This window comes from Peromyscus eremicus, chromosome 7 (assembly GCF_949786415.1).
Source record: "Peromyscus eremicus chromosome 7, PerEre_H2_v1, whole genome shotgun sequence".
Lineage (NCBI taxonomy): Eukaryota > Metazoa > Chordata > Mammalia > Rodentia > Cricetidae > Peromyscus > Peromyscus eremicus.
Genome location: NC_081422.1, coordinates 90718568 through 90735193, shown reverse-complemented (window position 1 = coordinate 90735193; position 16626 = coordinate 90718568). Strand labels below are relative to the sequence as shown.

At 44.7% G+C, this 16626-nt stretch overlaps 1 protein-coding gene across 2 annotated transcripts; it reads left to right on the top strand.

Moving 5' to 3' along the window:
- The first annotated feature begins 4945 nt into the window (after positions 1-4945).
- Positions 4946-10720, top strand: Rnf7 (ring finger protein 7). Of its 2 annotated transcripts, none has more exons than XM_059267076.1 (3): positions 4946-5187; positions 6979-7026; positions 10379-10435. In XM_059267076.1, the coding sequence occupies exons 1-3, from the start codon at positions 5020-5022 to the stop codon at positions 10433-10435; spliced, it is 273 nt and encodes a 90-aa protein (XP_059123059.1). In that variant the 5' UTR covers positions 4946-5019. The 2 variants fall into 2 exon arrangements, with proteins under 2 accessions (XP_059123059.1, XP_059123057.1); XM_059267074.1 differs by having other exon boundaries at positions 4960-5194; positions 10379-10720.
- The last annotated feature ends 5906 nt before the right edge of the window (positions 10721-16626 follow it).

The window sequence follows — 16626 nt, the reverse complement described above, 5'->3', positions numbered from 1 at the left end:
GCTGACTAGTATCCCTCTAGGTGGCACTTTGAACAAGGCTCAATTGATGGCTCAAGTGGGGCAGGGCACGCACTAGCCCGCGTGGCCTTTTCTAGCACACATTTAAAACAGGGACCTGGATGCTTATGCATCTGCTCAAACAGCGTGTACTAGCATTTGACAATTCTGTTCATGGACTTTCTCATCTCTCCCATGGTGCCTTAAATGCCACAGCTGAGACTCCTGCCTGTGGGGTGAAGAGGCCTTTTCTCCAGATGCTTAAGTTAGCCCTGATGTCAGGAAGCTCTGGGAGACATGAGACGGATTTTATTCCATGTCTTGAATTTTTTGTTGTTGTTAGTTTGCTGGTTTTGAGGACAGCTTTGGGAAGACCTGCCAGGAGGCAGGCTGTAAACTGATCTCTTGCTAGAGAACCAAAATGGCTGAGTTATATAGGAACCTGGGAAGGGAAGGGAAGAGAAGCCTAGACCCTGGGAGGGGGAGGTTTAGGGTAGGGGCAGGGTGAGAAGTTCTGGGGTTTCTTTGAGACCTAACAATGGGGGTCCATTCATCTTTCCTAAAAGAAATTCCCTATAGCACCCTGTGGTGGTTAGTTTTTTGTCAGCTTGACACAAGGATCATCTTGGAGGAGGGAATCTCTATTGAGAAAATGCCTCCATTGATCTGTAGCAAAGTCTGCGGGGCATTTTCTTCACTAACTATTGATATAGGAGAGCCCAGACCACTGTGGGTGGTGCTGCCCCTGGGCAGGTGCTCCCAACTTGTATAACAAATCAGGCTAAATAAACCATGGCACAAGCCAGTAAGCAGCATTCCTCCATGGTCTCTGCTTCAGTTCCTGCCTCCAGGTTCCTTCCCATTCTGAGTTTTCCCTTGTGTTGGCTTCCTTCAGTGATGGACTGTGATCTAGTTGCATAAGCCAAACAAATTGTTTCCTCTCTATCATGGTCTTCATCATAGAAAAAGAAAGCAGACTAAGACCCACCCCCTTTTTAACCTCCCTTTCCCTTATCCAGCCAGTATATACACTCTAAATCCAGGCTGCCTTCTGCCTTCTGTGAATTTGACTTCTACAAACAAAAACCTGCCCTTTCTCTTGCTAACCTCGTCTGTGTAATTCACAAGCCACCAGGAACTAAATTTAAGAGGGCCTGGGGAGTTCTTCTGCTTAACCACAGGAAAGATTGTTTTCCTAAAGATGAGTGGCATGAAGGAATGAGAAAATGAGGACCACAGAAATGTGGAAACATTCACTGTGATGGGAATAGGCTTTTCCTGAAGGGCTTAAACATGTTTGCATCAAAGGAAAGTCTCTGAAGCAAAACTGAGCAGCACTTCAACATTCTGAACAAAGGAACAGGGACTCTCCCACTGGGGAGACGTGACTGTAGCTGGAGTTTTCCTGGGTCCACCCGGCTCCTGCAGCTGCTCACACCCAAGTGAACACACAGAGACTTATATTACTTATAAACTGTATGGCCGTGGCAGGCTTCTTGCTATCTAGTTCTTATATCTTAAATTAACCCATTTCTATAAATCTATACCTTGCCACATGGCTCGTGGTTTACCGGTATCTTTACATCTTACTTCTCAGAGCAGTGGCGGCTGGCAGCGTCTCCTGACTCAGCCTTCCACTTCCCAGAATTCTCCTCTCTCTTGTCCCACCTATACTATACTTCCTGCCTGGCTACTGGCCAATCAGCGTTTTATTTATCAATCAATCGGAGCAACACATTCATAGCATACAGAAAGACATCCCCAGCATGTGACCATGATAATGCCATCTTGTCCTGACTCTGTATCTGCTTAGACAGTTCTCAGCCCCCTACCCAATGCCATTCCCACAATGGTTACATCTGCCCTGCATTTGAGATTTCCATGGCCTTGACCATGGTCCAGATGTATTAACCAAAATATTTGATATAAACTAAAATAACTGAAGAAGGTATAAGTCAAAAATAATTTTCATGTTATGTCTGAAATAATCATGATGTTCTGCCAGGAGTGAATGTTTCAAGGTTACTTTGTCGTATGAGTTATGGTCGTTGTGATTTTTACATTTAAAAACACTGTATCCCTCCCTGGGCTTTGACACCAAGAGACTAAGGCATGAGCCCAATCTTGGTTGTAACAGGGCCCCAGACCTTAGTAGGCCCCAAGACCTTAGCACAACTGACTCCGTGATTGAAGTATCATTCAGGCATTAAAATTCAACATGTAGACAGCACCACCTGCCCAAACTAAAACAAACACCCAATCCATCAAAGCCCATAGTTTTGGGAAAGTCTCTAAATATACTTACCTTGCTTTTGGTTTCTATAGTTCCGCTTCTGGCTAACTGTTCTTGTTAATCGAAGTATGTCAGCCCAGGATATGGTTTTTGTGCTTAAGTACACACCCTGAGAAAGGCTCAGGTGTTGTGGAATATTATTTTAAGATGTGTTCATTCATTTATGCTGTGGAACATTTGTTTAATGATGCAAAGATGTGTTGCATTCTTTGATGTTGTATTTGTTTAGCTCTGTAAAGCTGTGTTACTTTGCCTGTCAAAAACATCTGATTGGTTTAATAAAGAGCTGAACAGTCAATAGCTAGGCAGGAGAGAGAAATAGGTAAGGCTAGCAGGAAGAGAGAATAAGTAGGAAAAAATCTAGGCTAGAGAAGAAGAATGGGAAGAGAGGGGAGCAGGAAAAGGAGAGGAGGACGCCAAGGGCCAGCCACACAACTAGCCACAGAGTAAGAAGGGAAGAAAGATATATAGAATAAATAAAGGTAAAAAGCCCAGAGGTAAAACGTAAAGAGAAATGGGATAATTTAAGTTAGAAAAGCTGGCTAGAAACAAGTCAAGCTAAGGCCGGACATACATAAGTAAGAATAAGTCTGTCTGTATTTATTTGGGAGCTGGGTGGCGGGCCCCCAAAGAGTAAAAAATCAACTACACTCAGGGCTACACTGAGATTCCGAACACCCAGTGTAGTTGCCTGCCAGTTTTGTTTTTGTTTTTGTTTTTATTTTGTTTTTTGAGACAGAGTTTCTCTGGGTAGCTCTGGCTGTCCTGGAACTTGCTCTGTAGACCAGGCTGGCCTCAAACTCACAGGGATCCACCTGCCTCTGCCTCCCAAGTGCTGGGATTAAAAGTGTGTGCCACCATGCCTGGCTTAATAAAGACTTTCTATTGGCTTAAACCCGTGTCCTTCTCTTGTGAACACCCCACATCAGTCATAGACCAAAAAAGGATCCATATGCTTTTTTTAATGCACATTGGTGTTTTACCTGCATGTACGTCTGTGTGAGGGTGTCAGATCTTGGAATTACAGACAGTTGTGAGCTGCCATGTGGGTGCTGGGAATCGAACGGGTGTCTCTAGAAGTGCTATCAATGCTCTTAACCACTGAGGACTTATATACTTTTAATTGGCTAATCAAAGTGGTTGTCTACACCTTTCTCCAGTGGGTTATTACAGCAGCAGGTGGGAGGTCCAGAGCTTGCATGGGGGTGTCCACAACACTCCCCAGTTGGTAAGAGTAACCTGAAGGATGGGGAGATGAGCTGAGCAGGCATGTTTTGCTTTTTTGTCCGAGCTCTCCTGTAGTTCTTGCCCTCTGGCTGCTTTAATCTGAGACAAAGGCTGTTGGGAGGGGCGTAAAGCAAATCAGGGGCGCCCCTTCCAGGGGCTTAAGCTATGCTTGAACCAGCCCCACGGCCTGGGCCTTCCTTGGCTGTCCCTGCTCTGCCATCATCCCCCGTGCACATTTGCTTATACATGGTGCTCCTGCCCTTCTGCTTGCCTAGTCTCCGTCATTGGAAAGGTTCTGGTTTCCATTACATGCTTTAAAAAAAAAAAAAGCTTAAACTAGCCCCAAGAGGCCAGGCGGTGGTGGCGCACGCCTTTAATCCCAGCACTAGGGAGGCAGAGCCAGGTGGATCTCTGTGAGTTCAGGGCCAGCCTGGTCTACAGAGCGAGATCCAGGACAGGCGCCAAAACGACAGAGAAACCCTGTCTCAAAAAACCAAACCAAACCAAACAAAACAAAACAAAACAAAAAACCAAAAACTAGCCCCAAGAACCCTCCTATAGCGTTTCTGGGATTCTTTTTCTCTGTGTAACAATATTTTGTACCAATTCCCTTTTTTCACTTATTTTCCAGTGCACAGTACAAATTTCCAGAAAATACACAGCATGTGGTACCACTGAAGCTTTTTTTCGAGGCAGGGGAATTATGAGTTCCAGGGCAACCTGGGCTACATAATGAGTCCCAGGCCAGCTCGGTTTAAAAGAAGAAACTGCCTCAAAGAAGCAAGCAATTAAATCAAATCCACCCATCTTCACATAAACAAAAGCCTTTACAGACCCTAAGCGCCAGGGCTAGCAGCGCACACCGTTCATTTGAGCATTCCAGAAGCAGAGGCAGGCAGACCTCTGTGAATACAAAGCCAGCCTGGTTTAAACAGTGAGTTCCAGGCCAGCTGGGGCTACATAGTGAGAGAGACCTTGTCAAAAAAAAAAAAGGGGGGGGGGGGAGAAAGAAAAGAAATCAAAGACTCCCATCCCCAAATTGAGACCCACTGAACCAGATAGATTCCTGGATCTCTAAAGTCTTGCCTTGCCTCCATTCAACATGTCCCGCCTCCTGTGGCCAGGCAATTTGTAAGATATGGAGGTTACCGTGATGAAGAGACTTTTCTCCCTACTCTGATAGTTCACATTTGGGAGAGAGGAGACGAATGAAGGCTGAAACAAGGTGATTTCTGAGAGATGCGGGTTTAATAAAGTAGGACGCAGGGCAGTGCTCACTCACTGTCCTGGGCTTGCTCTGCAATTGAGGCTGGCGGTCACTAGGGAATCACAGCAGGCGCGGGGGTTCCCAGGGCAACCCTCACCCAACCGCACCAGCCAATCAGCGCCGCCTACCTCCGGCTGCGCGGAGGCGCTGCTGCGGCTGGCGTTTGGGCCCTACTGAGCCGCCGTACCTCTCGCCGCCGCCCCCAACGTCCGCGTCGCCGTTCTGCGCCGCCGCCATGGCCGGCGCGGAGGACGGCGAGGAACTCTGCGTCTTATCCTCACACTCCGGCAGTGCAAGCTCCAAGTCGGGGGGCGACAAGATGTTCTCCCTCAAGAAGTGGAACGCGGTGGCCATGTGGAGCTGGGACGTTGAGTGCGACACCTGCGCCATCTGCAGGGTCCAGGTGATGGGTAAGCTGAGCTCCGCACGCGAGCCGGGGGCTGCGGCGTCGGGGGCTGCGGCGAGGCCGGGGCTGCGAACGCGGCCTACCGGGCCCGCCGCTCGCACGGCATGATTCCTGCGGGTGGTGGACGTGACCGAGGAAACACGGCTGGGTGATCCCTGGGAACCCCGAAGGGAACCTCCGGGTTTGTGTGGGTAACCCAGCGGCCAGCAAACCCCACAGCGGAACCCACTCGTGGATCTGAGGGTTGAGGGTGTGTGTGTGTGTGTGTGTGTGTGTGTGTGTGTGTGTGTGTGTGTGTGTGTGTTTGAGAGGCTCTCGTTGTTCCCCAGGCTGACTTGGAACTTTGTGTGTGTGTGTGTGTGTGTGTGTTTGAGAGGCTCTCGTTGTTCCCCAGGCTGACTTGGAACTTTGTGTGTGTGTGTGTGTGTGTGTGTGTGTGTGTGTGTGTGTGTGTTTGAGAGGCTCTCGTTCCCCAGGCTGACTTGGAACTTGTGTGTGTGTGTGTGTGTGTGTGTGTGTGTGTGTGTGTGTTTGAGAGGCTCTCGTTGTTCCCCAGGCTGACTTGGAACTTTGTGTGTGTGTGTGTGTGTGTGTGTGTGTGTATGTTTGTTTGTTTTTGAGAGGCTCTCGTTGTTCCCCAGGCTGACTTGGAACTTGCCCATTTAGCCGAGGTTGGCCTTGAACCCTTGGTGCACCTGCCTGCACCTCCCAAATCCTGGAAATTACGAGCCTGCGCCACCATGTGGATCTCATTTCACGGCTCTTGTTACCACCGAAAATGACGTTCGGCCGTCCGTGTGGATTCGGTGCAGCTGCTGTTTGGCTGGCTTTTAAAATTGAGATTGACAAGATGAGTCGGATAGTGCTGCCATGTCTTGAAGCAAGGGCCAAGAATATTTAATTTAAGATCCATGGGAATCCAAGAATAGAAAAGCCCTTGATTCAGAAACATGAAGTTTCATCCATCATGTGCCCTGCCCTTTTGTGCCTTTTCGAAGAACCTTCTTTCATAAATAGTCTAACATAATAGTCTTATTTTGAACGAAAATATCGGACCAAGTGAAACCAGTGGGAGGCAGGGTTCGAGACAGGGCTTATCTGTGTAACCCTGGCAGTCCTGGAACTGTGTAGACCTGGCAGGTCAGGTTAGAGGCAAGCAGGGACTATGTGAGATGCTGTCTCAAAAACAAAAACCTTTATTGGTTCCTTGAGGATTCTAGATCCTTTTGTGTATATAAACAAATAATGAATACACGGGCATGGCTTATTTACAATGGTGTCTTGAAAATAAACTGCCCCTGAGGTTGGTCCATGTGAGTGAGCATGTTGGGCTTAATTTGTGCCAGTGTAATTGGCATCTTTTTCCGAGACAGGGTTTCTCTGTGTAGTTTTGGTGCCTGTCCTGGATCTTGCTCTGTAGACCAGGCTGGCCTCGAACTCACAGAGAATCTCCTGGCTCTGCCTCCCGAGTGCTGGGTAAAGGTGTGTGCCACCGCTGCCGGCATAATTGGCATCTTTGACGGACTTTCTCTAATGCCACTGCCAAGCTATCTTGTCGTACGAGCATGTAAAATTATCGTTAGCCCTTGTGAAACGTTGGTCATAAGTGAATTAGTAGAATGCCATGTATTTTATTTCTCTTTAAATAGTTATTTTTAGATGAGAAGTTAATAATATGAGAATCTGATCTTCATCTCTGCTCCTCAGGGCTTTTGTTTGACTTTGAAGGTCTGGCTTTCCAGTGTTGCCTCCTGAACCTCAGATGAGATTTGCTTTGTTTGCTTTTAGATGCCTGCCTCAGATGTCAAGCTGAAAACAAACAAGAGGACTGTGTCGGTATGTGGTAATTCTTCCTCCTGCCTTTTCAATGGAAGGTTTTCTTCTGTCTCTGTGGGAATGTTTGAATTTGCAGTTAAAATTGACTTTATTAAACTGGCTTTGGTAACCCAGGCCTATAAGTCCAGAACTAGGGAGACTGAGTGAGGCCAGCTTTTGCTACATGGTGAGACCTGTTTGGTTTTTCCAGACAGGGTTTCTTCGTGTAGTTTTGGTGCCTGTTCTAGAACTCTCTGTAGACCAGGCTGGACTCCCAACTCAGAGATCCACCTGGCTCTGCCTCTCGAGTACTGGGATTAAAGACGTGCGCCACCACAGCCTGGCGATTAATTGTTGATATAAATGTTCAGGGCATATAGGGGCTGGTGAGATGGCCTAGTAGGTTAAAAAAAAAAGTGCTTGCCTCTCACACCTGATGACCTAAGTTTGATCTCTAGAACCCATTTAAAGATGGAAAGAGCTGACTCCACGAAGGTCTCTGACCTCCACGTGAAGCTGTGGCATGCATTCTCCCATCCTATACACAGTTAGAAATAAAAACAAACAAAATCAGGCCGGGTAGTGGTAGTGGTACACATCTTTAATCCTAACACTCAGGAGACAGGCAGGAGAATCTGAGTTCAGGGCCAGCCTGATCTGCAGAGCCAGTTCCAGGACAGGCTCCAAAGCTACACAGAGAAACCCTGTCTTGAAAAAATAACAGAATTAAAACTAAAAGGGAAAAATTTGCCTACCTTTTTAATAAATGATAAAATTTATTTCTCAAAAAACTTTCTTGAGATAAATTTATAAATTCTCTTATTATTTTAATTAAGAATTGGTTATATATTCCATTCATATTCTTGATAAACATTTTGCTAAGCAGAAAGAAATACATTTCCTGCTAAGAAAACTACAGGGCCAGGACTGGTTCAACACACCTGTACTCCTAGCAGAGGCAGGACAGGTTGGACACAGCCTGCTTTATCATAGCAAATTCCAGGCCAGTCAGGGCTGTGGCGTCAGACCCTGTCTCAAAAACAGAAAGAACAGAATGAAGTAGGCCAGAGGGGAGGGAAAGAAAGAAAAGACAGATTTCAAGACCTGAGCATGTTGGCTTACACCTGTAATGCCAGCACCTTGTAAGCCTGAGACAAGGCAATTACCGTGCCTACATATCAAATTCCTGGCCAGCCTGGGCTATAGAGCAAGGCCCTAGCTCAGCAAAGAACCCTGATCACAGAGAGATGCCTCTCCAGCCATTCTGCAAATCCGATTGTCAGATGAGGAGCTGCACTGCCTGCTGGCATGGTAACTTTCGGTTGGTTGGATGGTTTTGGTCTTGCTGTATGGCCCTGATTTGACATTTGCTGTGTAGACAAGGCTGGTCTTTCTATGATCCTGTCCCCATGCTGGAACTGTAGGCCTTCATGACCACACCCAGCTGGATGGCTTAGCATAATTCATCCCTTCTAGAAAAACAGCTCAGATGTACAGCTGATGATGTTCCCATGCCTACCAGCTGTTTATAATAGCCAGCTATAAGCTGATAGCCTGTCAGACCTTGTATCTTGGTAAATAAAAACCAGAAGGATGTTAGAAAGGACAGCACAAACGGTCCCTAAGTTCATCCTACGGCTAAGGAGGTCTGGGATCTCCGACAAACTCCAGTCTAATCTCCTAATTTAAGAAGACAGCAAGCTCTAAGTTTAGGAGCTAAGGGTTGTGACTTCGCCCCGAAAACACAGGGCACATTGTTTTGTTTTGTTTTCTGAGACAAGAGTTCTGTGTAACAGTCCTGGCAGTCCTAGAACTCATTTTATAGACCAGGCTAGTCTCAAACTCACAGAGATCCACCAGCCTCTGCTTCCCGAGTGCTGGGATTAAAGGCATGTGCCACTATGTTCAGCCAGTGGCATATTTCTTTCTTTCTTTCTTTTTTTTTTTTTTAAACATTCTTTTTATTTATTTGTGTCTTTCACAGCATGCCTCCTGGTCCCACTCATCTCCCTCCCCTCCCCCCAAAATAAATAATTAAAATTTAAGAAAAAAAGGAAGAAAGGGAAACATCTCATCATAGAAGTGTTCTTTTCTTACTCTCTTTGTGGGAGGCTCTCCACCCAGCTCACAAATAAATCACACATGGAGACTTATATTCTTAATTATGAATGCTCAGCCTTATCTTGGGTTGTTTCTAGCCAACTTTCCTTAACTTAAATTATCCCGTCTACCTTTTTCCTCTGGGCTTTTCCCGTTCTCTTACTTCTGTAAATCTTACTCTTACTCCTTTGTTTGCTGTGTGGCTGGCCCCTGGAGTCCTCCTCCTTCTCTGGCTACTTCTCTTTTTTCCCAAATTTCTCCTTCTATTTATCCTCTCTGCCTGCCAGCCCCACCTATTTCTCTCTCCTGCCTTGCTGTTGGCCATTCATATCTTTATTAGACCATCAGGTGTTTTAGACAGGCACGTAACACAGCTTCAGAGCTAAACAAATGCACCATAAACAAAAATAACACACCTTAAAATAATATTCTAAAACATGGAAGCTGCATTGTGATACAGTGAGTCACGCAGTACTCCCCTTTATCCATACATTTTACATGCAGGCATTCATCCCAAAGAATAAGTAGTCAGGTTTGAGGCTCCTGGTCTCTGCCACACCATCCACTCTGGGCCCTCACTGGGACTCTTCCTGGACATCTCGTTGCTGCCCCATGTCGAGATCCTGTAGCCCTGGGTCCGCAGGACCACCACACATACACACATCTGTGCTCCAGCAGATCACAGATGGGATAGATGTTGGGGTGGGCCTGGATAGTTGCAGGGTTGGTTACTCCACCTGCTTTCCCTGTCTTCACCACCAGGGTGTGCTCCTGCATTCAGTGGTATATTTAAGTGTAACTTATACTTGTAAGTATTTTTGTCAATAGAAAAAAAGACCATTTTGACCATTTACCCGACTTTTTTCAGGATTATGAGCCATGAGTATTTTCTTGGGTTTTTTTTTAACTAAAATTTTGAACATAGTAATTTAAATCTTTTAGAATATTTAAAATTTTTGCTTTATTTCAGACATTTGTACAATGTATATTGATTATGTCCACCTCCTGTTCGTCCCTTCCACTCCCCTGAACTCCCCCCTCCATGTGTTTCTCTCCTACCTTCATGTCCTCCTGAGCTAACTATTTAAATGCAGTGTCCTGTTGGTTAATTGGGGGAGGTTGATTGATTGATTGATTGATTGATTGTTTTTGAGACAAGGTCTGGCTTTGTAACCACATTGACCTAGAACTGGTGGCACTCGTGCCTTGGTGCTCAGATTACAGGTGTGCACTGCATGCGCATCTACTCAGCTGTTCTTCTTTTTTCTTCCAGTGGTCTGGGGAGAGTGTAATCACTCCTTTCACAACTGCTGCATGTCTCTGTGGGTGAAACAGAACAATCGTTGCCCTCTCTGCCAGCAGGACTGGGTGGTCCAAAGAATCGGCAAATGAGCGGTGAGAGGAGGCTTTCCTGGTGTGTGTGGCAACCCTGGACGATCTTGCTGTCAAGTTCCCGGACAAAAGCTAGAACACTCCAGCGGATTACGTCTTCAGATAGAAAGGATGATGAAGTCTTTTGAGACTCGTCCAGGGCATGGTTTACCCTTTTGTCGGATTTAATTTTGAGAATTTTTTACAATTAAGATAATTTATTAAAAATGGCCTTTCCTACCTCTATTGTGTGTGTCATACATACTGCTTAGAAGAGCTATAAGACAGAGAACACCAAAAACAGAACGACCTTATCATTTATCTGTTGGTATGAGAGGGGCAACCCATGGTATCTGCTATAAGTGAGGATTTTGATTTTGGACCAGTGAAGAGGGTGAATAAAATGTAACTTTCAGTAAATGAGGCTTTGTTTCCTAAGGTCTCCATTTTGACTCATCAAGGAAGCCTGGATCTGCACTTAACTCACTTTTCAATTATAGTTGTGTGTGTGTGTGTGTGTGTGTGTGTGTGTGTGTGTGTGTGTGTGTGTGTGTTGAGGCAGAGTTTCTCTGTGTTAGAGCTGTGGCTGTCCTGGAACTCTTATCTGTAGACCAGGCTGGCCTTAAACTCAGATCCATCTGCCTCCCAAGCGCTGGGATTACAGGTGCAGGCCGCCGCCGCCGCCGCCGCCGCCGCCGCCGCCGCCACCACCACCACCACCACCACCACCACCACCACCACACACACACACACACACACACACACACACACACACCACACCACCCCCTCACTCCTCACTCACTTAGTTTTAAAGAGGTATTTTCTGAAGATTGTATTGTATATTTTAGTCAAAATATTAGTGGGAAAATGCTTACCAGTATAACACTGGAGTTTATAATGTTTTAATAAATGAAGTGTTCTGTTTTTGAGTTATTAAATTTTTATCTTACCGGGCCTTTAATCCCAGCACTCGGGAGGCAGAGCCAGGCAGATCTCTGTGAGTTCGAGGCCAGCCTGGTCTACAGAGTGAGTTCCAGGACAGGCACCAAAACTACACAGAGAAAAACCCTGTCTACAAAAACAAAAACAAACAAACAAAATTTGTCTATACCCTTAAATTTACTAAAATAATTTGTTAAATAATTGGGAAAAAATTAATATACTTTTTATTTGGCAGTTAAACTTAATTACCTGGAAAGACACAAGCACTTACATTTTATCAAACTCATCCAGTGGGGCTGGGGAGATGTCTCAGGGTGGCGGTTCTTACTGTGTGAGCCTGAGGTCTAGACCTCTGTCCCTAGAGCTTGTTTGCTTGTTTGATTGGTTGGTTGGGTTTTGGAGACAGGGTTTCTCTGTGGAGCTTGGGAACCTATCCTGGAACTTTGTAGACCAGGCTGGCCTGGAACTCAGAGATCTGCCTGCTTCTGCCTTCTGAGTGCTGGGGTTAAAGGCATGTGCCACCACCGTCCGGCCAAGATGTGTTGCTGGAGAATTTCTCTCCAGCTCCCGCCACCAAGTCCCGCCAGTTCCAGAGCCCACTTATAAAATAAACACACGAACACTTACATTATATAAACTGCTTGGCCATTAGCTCAGGCCTGTCAATGTCTAGCTCTTACTCTTATATTTAGCCCATTTCTATTAATCTTTACTTTGCCACATGGCTTGTGGCTTACCGGTACTTTACATCTTCCTTCTCCTCATGGCGGCTGGCAGTGTCTTTCTCTCAGCCTTCCACTTCCCAGAATTCTTTTCCTTGTCCCGCCTATACTTCCTGCCTAGCCAATGGCCAATCAGTGATTTATTTACTGACCAATCAGCAACACACTTGACATACAGACCATCCCACAGCACTTCCCCTTTTCTTTTCTTAAAAAGGAAGGTTTTAACTTTAACATAGTAAAATTACATATAACAAAACAATTATCAAGCAAGAATTACAGTTACAATATTAAAGAAGAGATCCTATCTATCTTATATTTGTAAGTTTAAGGTTTTATATCTAACTTATCTTTTATTATAACTAAGGAAAATTGTAAGTATCTAGTCTTTAACCACATCAAAGACCTCAGAAGGATATATTACTACCTGAGAAATGGAGAAGGATATAAGCAACTTTTAGGAGTCTTGTAGGGTAGACAGAGACAGCTGGCAGCCTGGACAGTCATTCAAAGTTCTCTCGTAAAGTTGGGGCATCTGTCTTCAGCCCATAGGCCTAGAGTCTCTTATTTATTTTTTTCTGTGTCCTGTAGAATGTCTGGCAGTTTTCTCTGCAAAGCAGGAACCTGAAGGACCATTTTGTCAAGCAAAGTTCAGTGGTCACCTTTGTATGGGTCCTGCATGTCCAGTTGATCAGACAGTCCAGGCAAGAACAGTTTCTTGCCCAAATGGCTATTTGTGTCAAGGTGAAGATAAACTCCGTATGGAGTGTCTTCGATGCCCATCCTCCCCTCTGAAGTAAATCGGTGCTGTCAGGAGCAGACATGTCTCACTTTCCAGAAAGTCTAAATTTTTAAAACATTTTAAATGCCATATTCTATAGGTCTTTGAAGTGTTTGAAGACTACCTATCTATCTGAAATATAACTATGTATACCTAAAAGACTTAACTAACATGGCTACAAATATGATTATCATAGATGACTAATTATTAATCTATTTTTTAATTATCCATTATAATTTTAAATGAGTTACATAAACATAATACCTCAAACAAGAATAGAAATATATATACAGTATAACAAAATTAAGTTTAAACTTGTATCAATAAACTAAAATCTATAGCGATGTAAAACATTTTAAACAAGTTGTTACTCTTTAAAAGTAGGTTCAATAATCTACCCTTTCATCCTATCATATCTAAACTATCCCCTTTTTTTCTTTAGAAAGAGATTGTATTTATAATCAACCTGCTTTAAATAAAAATATTGGTTTTTGTCTGTCCCACACCAGAGGGCTCTTCTGATTTGGGACATAAGAATCTCTTAACCATTTTTTTTTTTTTTTTGAGCAATATGTCTGGGTTTAGAGGGGGAGTGAGCCAATTCCATCTCTAAAGCCAGCTTGGTATATTTGGGAATTTGGGCGTAGCTTCTCTTACTACTTCCTGCTGGAGGGGGGCGCTGTATCTTCTGGAGACAGAAAGAAAATTTTAGGATCATGGAGTAGTCCGTGAGGCTGTATATCTGAGCCAGTTGACTTGAAACCATTCTGGATGTTGAATCATCTGGGCCATGGTGTCATTGGAGACCTTTCAGGGGGTCTTGGCTGGTCAAACCTGATGTATCTTAATCTGGAACAAATCCATAGTCTCTGGCTTTCTGTGGAAACAAGAGCAGAGACTCTTTTCCAAAGCAACATATCCTTATATCCAAATTTTGAAGTCAAGGTACCTTTAAAATACACATTTTGGCATAATTCAACAGCTTTTGTAATCAAATGTTTTTCTTCAGTTACGAATATCAAAGAGAACATAATCCAGATTCTCTGTGTGGTAGTCATCTTTACGTGGCTTATTTTTTTTATATTAGCTTGAGCCTATTGCTTTTAAACTGCAGCCTTCTAAGCCTGAAATGGCGCAGTGGCTGCTGGCTCCGCCCACTTCAGCTTCCCAACATGGCGGCGGTCCGCTTTCCGCCAGCTCTGGGAGCCATGACTCTCAGAAATAGTGGGTCTACACTTTTACCAAAGTAGCGTGTAGCCCAGAAACCTCTTTTTTTTGTTTTGTACTAGCAAAGGCTAAATTCATCACACAGTTTAATGTGCTACTTGCAGAGGCCTCATTCCCACCATACTGCAGGTCGAGAGCGCACGCTAGGAACCCGCCAGTAGCTCAAACCGGCAGCTGCCGCTTATTTGAGAGAGACAATTAGGAACTGTTTTTAGCTCCGTTTTAGAATCTTTTTTCTCAGTTTTTAGGTGGAAACTCTTGCCACCACGTTGGACGCCATTTGTTGCTGGAGAATTTCTCTCCAGCTCCCGCCACCAAGTCCCGCCAGTTCCAGAGCCCACTTATAAAATAAACACACAAACTCTTACATTATTTAAACTGCTTGGCCATTAGCTCAGGCCTGTCATTGTCTAGCTCTTACTCTTATATTTAGCCCATTTCTATTAATCTTTACTTTGCCACATGGCTTGTGGCTTACCGGTACTTTACATCTTCCTTCTCCTCATGGCGGCTGGCAGTGTCTTTCTCTCAGCCTTCCACTTCCCAGAATTCTTTTCCTTGTCCCGCCTATACTTCCTGCCTAGCCAATGGCCAATCAGTGATTTATTTACTGACCAATCAGCAACACACTTGACATACAGACCATCCCACAGCAAAGATGCCCTAATTTTTTTATACTAAAGTGGAGGTTACTGATAGGAATTGAAAAGAAAGTCGAGCTGGAGAGATGGATTAGTGGTTAAGAGCACACATGTTGCAGCTCATAAGGTATCCATCATCCTCTTCTGGTCCTCCGTGGGCATTACATTGCACACATACACGCAGATCTACATGCAGGCAAACACACACTCTAAAGTGTTTAAATGTGGTTAGAATCAAAATTGAGAATTAATGGAGGGTTTACTCAGTGGGTGCAGAGTGTGAGATAGGGTCTCGCTATAGTCCTGGCTGGACCGAAGTGACTGGAGGCTGGCCTCGGACTGTGACAAGCTCCTCGCCTCTGCCTCCTGAGTACTAGGATTACAAGTGTGCACCTCTCTACCTGGTTGACTTGTTTCCTTTCATTTGGCTCTGGTTCTCTGAAATTTTTGGCTCTGTCAGCAGGCCCCTGAAAAGGCATGGGTGAAATTTTTCTAAAATTTCTAGGTACTAGAAATATACACGGTTTGGGTCATTAGTAGCTATTAGTAGCTTTTTTGACATTTAAAGCTTGGAGTCATGAGTTGTGAAGCAGATATTTGGCCTTGCTGTGAAGAAGGGAGCAGCCTGTGGGCGACTCGGGTCACTGATAGTTTGTGAGTGGAATCTGTAGGGCGGTGGTAAAGACTCGTGTTCACCAGCAGAGCCGTCTAACAAAGCCCTGTTTATGCTACACATCAGCATCTGAGGGCAGAGAGGAGGAGGGCTGAGACAAAGCTTAGCTCTGACCCTGGGCCCTGCTGACATGTCACCTCTCTACACAGCCAGCCAAGAGTTCCTGTACATACTGTTTCATCAGAAAAAAACATGCAGAGGCATTTTGGTTATGGGGTCCAAAACCATCAAGCAGGATTTTCTCTCAAAATGATTAAATGGTATTTAATGTCTTTAATTGCATATTAGTAAACATTTTAAAACTACAAAAAATATAAATAGCAGTTAGGTTCTCTGGCTCAAGTCACTGTAAACAGTTTCATAGGGTGAAATATAAAGTCTGAAATGTCTCATGGTACAATCATACACCACCTAACTCCATCCCCTCATCTGTCTCCACTGTGTTCAATCTTGAAAAATTCAGTTTCTAAAACTTTGGAAGCAGGACTGGTTTCCTTGGAACAACAATCTTGGGTGCTCCGCAGATGGGGCTCTTTGTAGTTTGGTGCCAGGGCCTCCCAGAGGCACCCTAGTGGCACGGGAATGAAAGAATTCTTTAAAAGGTAAGACTCACTTTGTGCTGGGAATTGAATCCAAGGCCTTGCACTTTCTACCTTTGCCCAAGTGACTATCATCATCTAAGGCAGGGCTCCCAGAGCCAAGTGTTGCTCTCTGTGACGTCCAGTTACTGCTCAGGAACTAATGTAGACCTTGAGCTGGTAGAACTCCCTTGACAAGCTTTTAGGCCTAAGTACAAAAGTTGGTTTTGTTTATTGTTTGTTTTTTATTTGAAAGGGGAGTAGAAAAGCTTTGTCTTTTGTTTTGTTTTTCCGAAATGGTTTCTCTCTGTAGTCCTGGCTGGCCTGGAACTCAATCTGCAGACCAGGCGGGCCTCGAACTTGAAGGGATCCGCCTGCCTCCACCTCCCAAGTGCTGGGATTAAAGGTGTGTGCCACCACCCAGGGCTTTGTCTTTTTTTTTTTTTAAAGTCATTTTCAAAGAAGAAACAGTGCTGTGATTCTGAAATAAAGACTGACAAGTTTCCAGTGTTTAGTAGGAGCATGTGTAAATCATGTTTAAGGAAATTGTGTGTGATGGCACGTACCTATATCCACAGCGATGGGA